A 13,676-nucleotide genomic window follows, 5' to 3' on the forward strand; every position below is an offset into this window, starting at 1 on the left:
AGTGAAATTCGTTAAGTATCTCTCGTTAGCGGGTAGAAAGAAGCCAACGATTGGAAGTGCTTTTCCATTCTGATCTTGTAACTGTTCTGACTCTGCTCTGATCCCATTGCCTTTAGGGGGTATCCTTGAAGTTTGGGGGGTTCTTTTCCCTTCAACTTAAAAGAGAAAACAAACCAAACATGCACTGTGATGGTGGAAGGTACGTCAGTGGTGTGCTTTTTCTCACTGGTGGTATCACAGCTACCAGCACTGTGCTTTCTGTGTGTGTCGGTTTGTCAGTGACATCTGTTGTTCGAGTTAAAAACCTCCAGACTGAGCTACGTGTGGGGCCTGGAAAAGCTCTACGTGTTTTTTACTTGCCAAGTGGAAGCTTGCTTTTAAAAAGTCACAAAAGTGGGATTTTTTTCTCCTGATGGAGTATTCTAATTGAGGTGCACTTCAATTAGATCTAGATAATGAAACATGTTTTAAAATTTATCATTTTCTTCTAAATAGAAGTTTAAAAGTATTTAGAAGTATTGTGGGATTTATTTTGTTTGTTTTTCTCCATTGGTTTGCTCTGTTGGCTTTTTTTTGCCTCGCTGGTGCCTTGTTCAAGTTTGGTTCCAACTGGAACGGCTGACGATGCTTGCCGTTAGTACGAACCGCATTAGTAAGCGTGCTCGCTGCCAGCGAAGTCATCTCCGAGCTTCGAGAAAGTTCTAAGAGAACGTTAGCGCTTCAGCTAGCGAAACGCCCCCAGCAAGAGGGGCCGCGACGGCAGCCTCCCTCCGCCCCCCGGCCCGCAGTAGTACCTCCGGGCCGCCTGGCGGCGCATGACGGCGCGGACGGGGCCCGGCGTCCCGCAACAGCCGGAAGGGCTGTGGGGCTGGGACCGGAAGCGCCGCCGGTTTGTTCGCGGCGGTAAAGGCTGCGGGCACGCCTCCCGCCGCTGCGGCCCCCTCATGGCCTTCAACTTCGGGGCGGCGGCGGGCGCCGGGGCCTCCAACCCCAGCGGTGAGTGCGGGGCCTCCGGGTGGGAACGGAGGGGCGCGGCGTCCGCTGAGGGAGAGGCGGTGGAGGAGAAGCCGTGAAGGGCCGCCGGAGCCGCGGCTGTGAGTGCGGCTGGAGCGAGTCCCGTCGGCGTGCTGCTGGGCGTCCCTGGGCTTCCCGTGCCCTGCGGCTCGGAACGCCATCCCACTAGTAACTTGGGGAGAACGGGCTTAAACCTTGCTTTTAGGTGCTTAGTAATTCGCGCTTGGTGCCAGTTAATACCTTACTCTCGTTATTAACCAGCCTGCCTCGTCTCTGATGCCAAAACAGTATGTCAGCTGTTACTTCTGAACCTGCCTTTCTCCCAGAACTAACGCTGCCTTGCTCTCTTTCTGCTTCATGCTTGTCAGGATTTGGTGGGCTTGAAACCACAAACTCCACCGCCGGTGGGTTTAATTTTGGGGGTTTCGGATTAGCTGCTAATCCCGCAGTGAATTTTAATATTGGGAATTTCGGTGTTTCTACTACCTCAACTCCACCATTCAATTTTGGTAACAGTCTGGCAAGTGCAGGTAGATATTGCACAAATACGTGTTCTGTAATAAATGTTAATAGCAGAGGTCCAAGAATTGCGTTTGTGACTCAGAATCTGTATTGAACTTTCTTCATATCCTGTGAAGACTGGAGGTTTAAAAGCTCTGGGAGTGAAATAAGTTGTAGAGCCATATAATTGTAAGGGATTTTTTTTCCTACTAAATTCTCCAGAAATAGCTGTTAAGGAAAAATGGCTGCATGCCTGATTAGACATGAACTGGAGATGAATCGTGGTACCCTGCTAACCTTACCCAGTCCAAAATTGAGTTTTGCTCACACAGCAGAACTGAAACATTGGTTCTGCCTTTAAGTCTGGGCCATCAGAACTATTGCAGGGCTGATCCCTAATGCCTTGTTTCCTCACGTAAGATTCTTGGACTGCTGCAGTCATGGTTTTCATTCTCTCCATGTCTCCTCATCGGCCTTCTGTTGGTTACCGTGAATGTGCTGCACTTCAGTTGTTTCTGTGGAGAAACAAATTTTATACGATCAGCATAAAAATGAACGGCCCTCACTGTTGTGTTCATTCCTAAATCTGTTCTGCCTCTTGATGTGGTGCACGTCCCTGCAAAGTGATTCTCTGGGAGGGTTTTGTCCAGCATGGTGCGCACTGACTGCTTGTTGAGAAAACCCTTTGTGTCCCCATGTAGGCTCATCAATTCCGAGTGACCAGCTGATAAATTTCAAGTTATGTCTTTTCCATTCTGTAAAAAAAAAAAAACAAACGCATTCAACTGCATGGATTTTTCATGCTTTTTCCCATATAGAATTATCCCTTGGTTCTCGTTGCCGCTGCTCGTATAGGAGTTATATTCATTCCACAGCATCGTCACTCCCTGTGTTAGAATACTCCTACCTGTTTTGTGAGTTCAGGGGATCTGGTTTGGTTTTTAATTTGGTATGAGTGCTACTGGACTATTTCTTGAGCTGAATTGAAACTAATCCAAGAGAATTTGGATACATTATTTAGTTTAGTAGTTTGCACTTCTAGGTCCTTCTCTAAGAAAGGATGCTGAATTGCTGTGAATAGGAATCTATCTAAAAATTGTGTCATCTGATGGTATTCCTGCTAGGGTTGCTCACTTGCTGATAGGACTGAAACCTGAAAGTTTCGGGGAGCAGCTCTTGTAATTAGTTGTGTTGTTTGCTAAATTAAAAGAAAATGTGGCTGCATGTCAGCTTTGATTTGAGCTCATTATTTTGTATGTATGTACAAGACGGTAAGTGCAGTAGGTCTAAACTGACTTCTTTTTTTGCTATGGACATGTGAATAAGCACTGGCAGCGTTGCTTTGTTTTGATGCATTGTATGTACTGAACTGTCTATCTCCATTTGAACATATGTAAAATCTGTCAGAAACACAGAGGATTTGAAACATGGGGCTATTCAGATGTTCACATGCTGCACATTGGGTCAGATGGTGTGTTAGCACCACTGCAGCAAAGAGAGTGCAAAGAGATGGCGTGGTCAGAAGGACAAATGCAAAGGTTTTGGGAGGCATGGTGGGGCTTGGGCCTGTGCTTGGGTTTCCTCCTGCTAGCCAGAAGCTGGTTTTCTTGAAAACCTGTGGGAAGCCAACAAGTTTAGTGTGTTCTTCTCTGGATGACAGTTGAACCTCAAAGTGAGGGTTGATGGGGAAACTTTCAGATGATGGGAAAAGCAGCCTTGGGGAAAAAAGACATTTCATAATTTTACTTGTGTGAGAAAGAAATCATTGCTCTGGCAGCATTTTTGTGTGGGTGCAGTGATTGTGTGCACCCTGGTCTCAGACTTCAGCTGCTTTTCTTTTTGCTCCTAGGATTTTATGAATGTCAAAAAAGCTCATGAAACATGATTGCTTATTAAATGCTTAGCCACAATATTCATTTTTAGGAATTCCAACCACTCTAAGAAAAATTATTGCAAGTTGCGTCTGCCACAAGTAACAGGGCATTTGTTACTGCTGCTTTTCTGTTTGCATTCTTGACATACCGTGGATGTATTGGCTTTCTGGTTTGTGTTATTTCCCATTCCCTTGGATAATGGACTTGGTCCCCATGGTCAGTGTCCAAAAAACCACATGCTTGTAAAATAACACATAAAGCATCTGTCTGCATCTCATAACACCCATTGAAGTATGCAGTTACTTGTCATCTTGTGCACAGCTGCCACTCAGCACACAGCCTGCCTTACCTGCAAACTTTGTTCATTAGGTGCATTTGGAGGATTTGGGACAACCACTACCACTGCAGCGCCAGCATTTAGTTTTTCTGCTCCCACCAACACAGGCACCAGCGGTAAGAGCACAAATCTGAAAGTATTCGCTTTAGAATGAAGTGTAGCATTAGCCCTTCATAATAATTAATGTTTTGCAGCTCACGTGGATTTTTATCCTGTTCTCAATAATTCTTTGCTTATTTTCCCAGGACTGTTTGGTGCTTCCCAGAACAAAGGCTTTGGATTTGGTACTAGTTTTGGGACAGGAACTGGTACTGGCTTGGGTACTGGGTTGGGAACTGGGTTAGGCTTTGGAGGCTTCGGTACCCAGCAGCAGCAGCAGCAGCAGCAGCAGACCTGTAAGTACAGCCTTCTATTCATTTATGCTTTGGCTGCCAAAGAAAGACTTAGAGGGCAACTGGAGCTTGAGTGGTAAGACTGAAGTGTTCCATAAAGGGAGCCTGTTACACTTGAGCTTAAGCTGAATGGAGGCTTCTCAGAGATCTGTCTTTTGAAATACCTACGTTTTCAGCCCTTGCCCTTTTCTTGAATGAGCTTAGACAAATTTCTGGTGACAGTATTTGCCACTTAGAGTTAGTGGTGGGAGAGAGTGGGTTCAGAAATGATGTCAAGCAGCCATGGCCTTGTTAGAAGGAGGAGGGAAACTGTTCAATTTAAACAAGTTGGATTATGAATGACTGCAAGCTCTGAGCCTGCTGAATTTATAACAGCAAAGCTACCTTTTGCATTAAGACATTCAGGGTACCAGATCATGTATACGTGTGAATGTATTTGTGTTATTTAAATACGAAAGAGCAAGTCTCTTAACTCAGCCGACAGGAACTTCTTTTACTGATGAAGATTGGGTGTAAAAAGGTGCTTGCATAAAGCACTGCCACTAATTTATGCTTATTGTGTGTTTATTTTAATTCTGAAAATATGAAAAGAAGTAGTGCCAATGATACACAGACAGCATGTATTAACAAGCACGCCCGTCTTTGTTGGTGAAGGAGTTCATTTGTTTCTCCGTCCCATGCAGCATTAGGAGGCGGTTTGTTCAGCCAGCCTGCTCAGACACCTGCCCAGTCAAACCAGCTCATCAATACTGCCAGTGCTCTCTCAGCTCCGACACTCTTGGGAGATGAGAGAGATGCCATCTTGGCAAAATGGAACCAGCTGCAGGCCTTCTGGGGAACGGGCAAGGGGTACTTCAGTAATAACATCGCTCCAGTGGAGTTCACACAGGAAAACCCATTTTGCAGATTTAAGGTATGAGTTTTTCACCTGCTCACAAATGGTTCTGAAGTGATTACTCTGCTGGCTGATTCCTTGTCTGAATAGCTCACAAATATCAAATTAATTTTATTTCTGCAAAGAGTAATATGAAAGCATTTTTCCGGATAATTTTTGCACTGCTGATGCATGTATTGATATAAAGAGGTCTGAAGGTGTACAGATGCTAAAAGTCCAGATATTGCTGAGATTCTAGATAGGAAGTGCATATGTGGCTCATGAAACATTCAGTGTTTATGAAACTTACCTCTTCTATGACAGCACTTAGATTAGTGTGTGTGGATCAGATCTCCAGGAATTAACTTTAACATGCATTTGTTTAGGTTACAGTATTACAGAAACTATTAAAAATGATCTTCACATCTTTCAGTATCTGGAACAGGAACTCCAGGGTGTTTGGGGTTTTTGTCTCCTTTATTAAAACCAACTAAGAGCCTGGTCAGTGCACACTGTCTTAAATGTATCAGCTTTGTATATCAGCCTTAAATATACTAGCCTGCATATCTTGATCCTCCACAAATCTTGTGCCTGCTGACTTTCTTGCTAAGCTTTCTTGCTAAGCTTTGGACTTGTGGATTTGGGTCAGGCCAGGCATGGTGATTCTCTCTTTTCCCAAGGCGATCCATTGAAGGGCAAACTTTCTAACCTGAGTGTAGGTTAATGGTCAGTTTTGGTGTTCATATTGTGACATTTTAATAAAATATTTGTGTCAGCTCAGTGTATGCCTAACAACCATTTGGTTTCTCATGCATTGGTTTCTTTTTAGCTGTTATCTTGAGCATTTCGATGATGGAGCACATGAAAGCCTACTTTCTTGGAAGTCATCACCTAAAGCAGCTTTAAAGCTTTATGAGTTTTCAAAGAACAGCAGAGTATAAATTATGTGATACCAAACTGGTAATCTTGGAGTTCTGTTTTCTAAAGTAAGGAAGTTCTCATTTCAGGTTAGACATGGAATGCCACATACTGCATTTACTCTTGTGATGTGAGAATTGGCACTGCCATCGTGAACTCCCATGCCTTATGTGAAATGCTGAGAAATCAGTTGTCTGCTGGCCGTGGCAGCTGCCTACAAAAAAGTAGTTAAGTTGTTAGTATAGGCCTTGGAGCAAAGCTCCTTTGGCTTAACACCTCTGTACACACTGGGCATCTGACAGGAATGAAATGTTGCTGGAAGGGCTCCATGGGTGCTGAGGAGTTCATTTGTGCATAATTCCTGTTTTGGAACAAATAAGAACTACTTCTAACCAAGAAAAGTGTGCTTTTAAGGTATGGTATAAAGCTTGTCATGTGAACAGCCATGACAAAGAAAAAAAACAAAGCAAAACAAAACAACCGTGCCAGCCTGAAAATATTTAATTTTGTAGAGAAATCCTGAAAAGGGATCTTTATTATTATTTTTTTTTTAGACAGACCTGTTGGAGGAGTGGTGTATATGTGGTCTTAGTACTAGTTTGCTAGTAAAACATGGTACTGCTTAGTACTTTACCTTGGTGTATAATGGGCTTTAGTCTTTCTTGTGTTGTTGAGTCTTTTCCCACAGGCTGGCTTTGTTCAGAACTAAGGAAATGAAACGGATGCTTTTTTTGTTTGTTTGTTTGTTTGTTTTTTAAAGTAGGTGATGGTATGTTTCTCTTTTGAGGTAGCAGAAGAAATAAAGGGCTTACATCAGGGACAAATGTAGCTCCAGTAACATGGAGGTCCCTTCTTTAAAAACATGAGTTTTTGTCCCTATTGTTCTGAATTGTTCCTTAGCTGTGGCTATTGTGCTCCCTGCCACAACAGCCCAGCCAAGTTCTGCAAGGCTCACCCTTATGGGAAACAACCCTCTGCAAACAGAGACCAGGCTTTGGCACACATCCCCCGCTTGTTTCTCTCTTCAGCTTGACTTGCACGTTGGGAAAGACACAGGTCATCCACATGCACTGATGAGGCCTTAAAAAGCAGCCTTTGTCACAGTATGTCACTGACAGTAGGTTGGTGCAGTGATTCTGAGGCAAGATGAAATGAAACACACCTATCCCTTTATAATGAGTTGTGCTTTACAATGAGTTATCAGCTTAGGTCTTCCATACAAGTGTGAGGAGTTAATTTTGGAGCCAACAGTGTTTTATTTTTTTTTTTATTGGGGAGACTGCATCAGTACTTAACACAGATAGCAGAAAGGATTCTGCTATTAGACTGTGATGTTGGACTAAAACATCTAACCTTACCACAGCTTTATCACAGGATAAAGATATTGTTAAATTTTACAAGCAAGTGTGCAAATTAACAAATGACAATTAACAAAGTAAGGAAAACTGGCTATCCTAAATTCTTGCCCAAAAACCTTACTTGGTGCGTGTATTAGTTAACAGGAATATTTCATCTTTTTGTTTTGACTTATACTGCCAGGCAAACTGGGTCAACAGGATTAGAAATGTTAAGAAAGCCATGAAGATTTGTGGCTGGCTTTCAATTAGGCATGTCAGTAACTATTTTTTATTTAGACATCTGGAAATGTAAAGCTGTTTTAGAATTCTCTAGTGAATTTTCTTGAAGCTGCCATCTCCCAGTGCATAGTTCTGGTTTACTGAAAATGAGGAATGGACGCTTAGAAACTTTTTTCTTGAAAATTCTGGTTTTTGTTTTTTCTTTTCTGAAAGATACTCTACCAGTGGCCTCGTGAGGATACTTTCATAGGGAGATTGATGTTATGCCTTTGCATATGTAAATATGTTGTGACTTGCATTTGGAACCAATTGAGGGGTTCATCTTGACTTAGTCTCTCCCCTTCATGCCACATGATGTGTTCTGCTGAGTAATGTATTTTTGTTTGTTTGTCTGTTCATTTGCAGGCTGTGGGTTACAGTTTAATGCCCAACAACAAAGATGAAGATGGCCTTGTGGTCTTGGTCTTCAACAGAAAAGAAGTAGATATTCGAAGCCAGCAGCAGCAGCTTGTGGAATCACTACACAAAATTCTTGGAGGAAACCAGACCCTTACTGTCAATGTAGAAGGTGTTAAAACGATGCCAGATGACCAGTATGTGAACTTGACACAGCTTGATTTTTTTCTTCGGGTTGCACGTTATAAAAAGGGATGGCACCTAATCTGAGTGCCAAGCGATAGTGGTTCTATCTTCCACTCTTAGTAATTTTTAGATCTCTTTAACTTGGTCTCACTGCATCTTGTTTTACTTCAGGCATTAAGCCCATTTATCTTTCTTATGTATGCAGCTTGTTTTTTCTGGAGTGCACAGTTGAGAACCCTCAGCTCAGTTGAGGAAATAAGCTTTTCAGATGACGCTGATATTTCTGCTTGTTACTTTGCTACCGTTTCATTACTATTGCATTATTCTTAATGCAGTACTAGTGTCACTGTGTAGTATGGCTGTTAAAACTGGGGGTACCATATTTTGTAGACTATTTACAGTGCCTGTAGGCTATTTTCTGCTGCGCTGTGTTAAACCCTAGATTTATTTCGACTTGATATCTCAGTTAGCTAAAGTTAACCATCAACATGGAAAAGCAAACTTCAATTCAGGTTTGTTCTCTATTCAGTTAGCCTCTCTATGCTGTTTCTTTGTCTCACAGTATGTGTTTGTCTTGCTCAGGACAGAAGTGATCATTTATGTTGTTGAGCGTTCACCCAATGGCACTTCAAGGAGAGTTCCAGCAACCACCCTCTATGCCCACTTTGAACAAGCCAACATAAAATCTTCCCTGCAGCAGCTGGGGGTCAGCTTCTCCATGGCCAGAACAGAGCTCTCCCCAGCCCAAGTCAAACAGCTCCTTCAAAACCCCCCTGCTGGTATGTGGTCGGGGGCTCCTCAGGGCACGGTCAGGCCTCTGCCAGGGGCTTATTGGTTCTCTGGGAAAAATGCGGGTGTCAGCCCACTGGAAAACACCGTTTAAAAAAGCTGCAGGTGTTTTGAAGGCATTCTGGTGTGCTGACCTGTTCTAATTACAAGCTAGCTTAGCTGCTGAAGAGCAACCTAGTCTGCTAAAGCAGCTGTGCAAAAGCTTAATTTTTCAGTGGTATGCCACACAGCCACAGACTATATGTGATTTTGGCCATTATCACTTACTTTGACTTGTCTGATGGAAGTTGTTTTGTGCTGTTGTTTGTTTTAAAAAGCTGTATGTCAGAATAATCATGTCCTTTTTTTTTTTTTTCTTCCTCGGTTGTTGGCTTTCTTTTTTTGAGTGGTGAAGGTGGTGTCTCTTAGCCCATATCTGTATGTCACATGGCTACAGATAGTAAATGAGTATTTTAGCTTGCTGCTCAAGATAATCTTAGTATATGCTCCATATCAATGAAATGTTATGTGTGGCACTTGCAGTGAACTCCCTCTGGTGGGTAGGGAAAGCAGTGCATGGTACGTAACAGGTTCTGTGTAGTGTGTTTGCTAGGACCAGTGTTGAAACACAGCAGTTGTTACACCTGGATTGCAAGTACTTGGGCAGAACAGCCAAGCTGCAGGTGGGGATGAGCAGCAGCGCTAAGGAAGGGGGCACTGTGTTGCAAGATGGTCTTCACCATTGGAGATGTGTCATAAGGATGGTGGTTGGGCACAGTTTGTTAGTCTTTGTTTACAGAAATAATAAGGAATTTTTCTTGTTTAAGCATGACTGTCTGTTTGGATCAATTGTTGATCGTTGCTTCCCTGCCCTTTAAGGCCAGCAGGAGCGTGTCTTTTGGCACCCAGCCCAGGACCAAGATTTTAAGAGCTACCCTTGTTTGATTAACCTTAGTTTGTACAACTGTCATTAAGCATACTTCTTGGGGTTTGTGTGTTTCCTAATGTTTTACCTGTTTAACAGCTGTAAGATACATTTTTTACATTATCTAGTCAGATAATTTTATTTATTTATTTATTTTTAGGTGTTGATCCTATTATTTGGGAGCAAGCCAAAGTTGATAATCCTGATCCTGACAAGTAAGTCTGATAGTCTGACTATTATAAAAGTACCTAGGAAGAGGGGAGAAAAGCAGAATATAGTGTAGTAGTCTTCCAGTAACTGGTAAGAAACCCCTTATAGGACAACTTTGTCCAATGCTGATATAATTTGAAGAAATGAAGTTAACTAGAAATGGCTGCCCTAGTTCCTTTACTCATTCAGGTGCTTAAAGAGGAGTCAGGATGAAGAACTTTCTCTTGCTTTTTTTTTTTAAATCTTAATTTATCAACAGCCAAGATCACTTGTAATCATTAATTATTTCTTACAACACGTTTGTATTAAATACTTACTTACTTACAGGCTTATTCCTGTGCCCATGGTGGGTTTCAAGGAATTGTTGAGAAGATTGAAGGTCCAAGATCAGATGACCAAACAGCATCAAACTCGCTTAGATGTAAGTTGTCTTAATGTTATCATGATTACTTGCTACTGCTGAAGGATTTGTTATAAAATGAGCATTTCTTCTGTATGCTAAAAAAAACTGAAGGTAGAACAACATGCATTGGATTGTGGTGACTTCTTTTTTTTCACCTCACTATTCCATAATATATTACTTAATTATATTCTTTGGCCAAAAGTACGTTTTGGGTTTTGGTTTTTCAGGCTCAAGTTTACAGTGTTGTTATAGGCTAAATCAAACTTGGATTTTTCAAAATGGCTGAATTAAGTTGCATTGACTCAGACTTTTAATTTGGATAGCCATATTTTTCATGCCTTCTGGAAATCCCACTTGCAGATGAAAACAAACAGCAGCGGCCCAGCAAAAAACTTATTGAAAGAAAAAACTTATTGAAAGCATCTTTTGCAAGGACCTTCAGTTGCTGAACTGAGTACTATTTTCAAGCTGGTTTCAAATTAGGACTACTGTGGTCTGTTTTCATAAACTTATACAACTTCAAAGTAATTTGTATCCTCTGCAGATAATATCAGAAGATATCAGTGAGTTGCAGAAAAACCAGACTACAACTATGGCAAAAATTGCACAATACAAAAGGAAACTGATGGCTCTTTCTCACAGAACGTTACAGGTAACACGGGCATTGTTAAGTGACTCATTCTGACAACCAGTTAGGTGTCAGAAAGCAAACCAACAGGGGATGGGGTCCCAGATGACCTGTGCAGTCATGTGCACGGCCGATATTGAAAATGAAATTCTGTCCTCCTGTAAATGGAATTAACGTGCAGAGCTGTCAGGGAAAGCTTATTCAGAAGCTGTGGGACTACTGTGAAGTCTTAAAGCAGCAGAAGGAATGACAGAATAAATCTTATGAGCGAGTTACCGGTGGAAGAACAGAAAGAGAGAGGGGTGGGCTGGTAGGGAAAGAGATGAGCAAAATATTCTGTAACAAACCTCAAAGGCTTCTTTTGCAGGTGTTAATAAAACAAGAGATCCAAAGGAAAAGTGGCTATGCCATTCAGGCAGATGAAGAACAGCTTCGTGTACAGTTAGATATAATTCAGTGTGAACTTAACGCGCCAACACAGTTCAGAGTGAGTAGTTGAAAGATTTTTGTCCGGAACTTGACCGATGACCCTGTTCTTTTCCTCTACGTGTAAAGTTTTCCAAACCATGCATGTGCTCTGACAGATGTAACGGACGTTTAAAGATTCCTTCCAACTCTAAGGATTCTATGATTCTATATAAATAAGTAGCATTTAGTTTAAGTCTCTCTCTTCTCTTTTCATAGGGCAGACTGAATGAGCTCATGTCCCAAATCAGGATGCAAAACCACTTTGGAGCAGTGAGGGCTGAAGAGCGTTATTACATAGATTCAGACCTCTTAAGAGAAATAAAGCAAGTATGTATTACCTGGTTGACTGCTGAGATACTTTCCATTTCCTAATTTATGCCAGCGAGGCAATAATTTGGGAGATGTATTAAGAATTTTGTGGCTGTTTGATGGTAAACTCCTTTTTCCTGTTTTCAACTGCAATGCTTCAAGGTCATATAAAGCTAGAATTAAGCTGTTAGTGCTGAAAGTGTTGTTTTTTCTTCTTTACAAAGTAATTTGCTATGTTTTTTGATGTGCTAAGGCTTCTAGATATGACTACTTTGAGAAATCTGACTTAAAATCTGTGAAGTTAAACAACACTCACACTGGTTTTTAAACTACCTGCAGCATCTGAAGCAGCAGCAAGAAGGCCTGAGTCACCTAATTAGCATTATAAAAGATGACTTGGAGGACATCAAACTGATAGAACATGAGTTGAATGAGAGCATTCCCATGAGAGGAGGTTTCTTCAGTTGACGAGCAGGATTCTGCTGGGCTCACGTGGAATGTTATTTGAGTTTATCATTCACCTTCCAAGGCCAAAACTGGTGAGGTAAAATAAAATGTGCATCTTTCAGGAGCAATGGTGTATTGGCTGTTATTTTTTTTAGAATTTGCAAAGCCTCTTCTAAGCTTTTGAATTTGACCTTTGGAAGGTTTATATTTTGTAAAGCTGTATACGCTTTAAAGAAAGAAAGAAAACTGAATCTGTTCAGATACTGTTTTACTATAAAACAATATGTACTATTGTACATTTTTTTTTCTTTAATTACAGCAGAGTTGTCTTAGAAATGCAGTGCTGAGGGACTTGTTCCACTTGTGACTTGGTTTGTGGAAGCTTAGCTGCTTCCATGTTTTTGTCAAAACAGCTGAGTAATGTTATGTAAAGAGCTAATCTAAATCTTTACAGAAATGTCTGAACTATGTTGGTCTTTGTAATGCTGGTAGTTCTTTGGGGCATTTCCAGGGTATGCCCTTCCTTTGGACTGTTTACATATGTGAATTTTACAGTGCTTTTCTGCCCCTCAGCTAAAAACAGTGTCTAGATATTGTCTTCTGCTTTTTTTTTTATTTTGAATTTCTGGAAAATAATAAATTCAGTCTGACTTTGTAATAAGTGTGCATGACGTTGGCTCCTTTTCAGCTATGTCAGTAAAGCTGTGAAGCTTCCAGCAAATCCAAGTTAATGCATTTCACTTCCTCTAGGCACTGCACGTAACAAGCTATTCAGTTTGATGCCACAGCACTCCTTAACAGCTTCAGTCCCCAAACTAAAATCCAATACCCTTAGATCCTACCTGGTACCAAGTACTGCAGAGTGGTACTAGAGGCACTGGAGAACCACCTTTTCTGTCCTCAAGTTGCCTCAAGCCACAGAAAATAACTGAAACAAAAATACCTAATTCCCTGAAGGAGAAGGTTGTACAGCACATTTAGAACTCACCTTAGAAATAGAATTTTGTTCATTAGCCCAAGAAGTTGATTACCAAGGCCACAGCACCCCTGCTAGAATGATTCTGCTGCAGGTATGAGAGAAAGAGAGTTTGTGTTTCCTTTACACTTTATTTAAAAATTTAAATGCTCCCCCGTTGGTTTTTAAGCTGCAGTTGCATCATGCTTCAGAACTGAACAACCTCAAGCATAAAGCAGCATTGCTTTAGCTGAGTAGTTAGTATCAAAAGGGTACCCTTGGCAGATTTAAGAGCGTGTGGGAAAGACTGTTCAGTAAATATGAGATGATGGTAGTTTATTTTTTCTATGCATTGCTCCACTGCGTATTTTAGTAGATATATCTTACTGAAGCAAAGGAACAATGGGAGAAATAGATGTTGTCACAGAAATAGTACTGTTTATAGTAGAACTGAAAATCTAGAGAAGGCATGATGAACAGCTTTGAACAAGGCA

The 13,676-nt window shown here is 41.4% G+C and overlaps 1 protein-coding gene across 2 annotated transcripts; it reads left to right on the plus strand.

Moving 5' to 3' along the window:
• Positions 1 to 118: 118 nt before the first annotated feature.
• On the plus strand, positions 119 to 13,565 carry NUP54 (nucleoporin 54). Of its 2 annotated transcripts, XM_048940930.1 has the most exons (13): positions 119 to 996; positions 1,383 to 1,544; positions 3,759 to 3,842; positions 3,972 to 4,121; positions 4,802 to 5,031; positions 7,893 to 8,080; positions 8,652 to 8,848; positions 9,923 to 9,977; positions 10,300 to 10,393; positions 10,920 to 11,027; positions 11,371 to 11,490; positions 11,688 to 11,798; positions 12,120 to 13,565. In XM_048940930.1, the coding sequence occupies exons 1-13, from the start codon at positions 816 to 818 to the stop codon at positions 12,246 to 12,248; spliced, it is 1,809 nt and encodes a 602-aa protein (XP_048796887.1). In that variant the 5' UTR covers positions 119 to 815; the 3' UTR covers positions 12,249 to 13,565. The 2 variants fall into 2 exon arrangements, with proteins under 2 accessions (XP_048796887.1, XP_048796888.1); XM_048940931.1 differs by lacking the exon at positions 1,383 to 1,544.
• Positions 13,566 to 13,676: the final 111 nt, after the last annotated feature.

Source organism: Lagopus muta, chromosome 4 (assembly GCF_023343835.1).
Source record: "Lagopus muta isolate bLagMut1 chromosome 4, bLagMut1 primary, whole genome shotgun sequence".
Classification (NCBI taxonomy): domain Eukaryota; kingdom Metazoa; phylum Chordata; class Aves; order Galliformes; family Phasianidae; genus Lagopus; species Lagopus muta.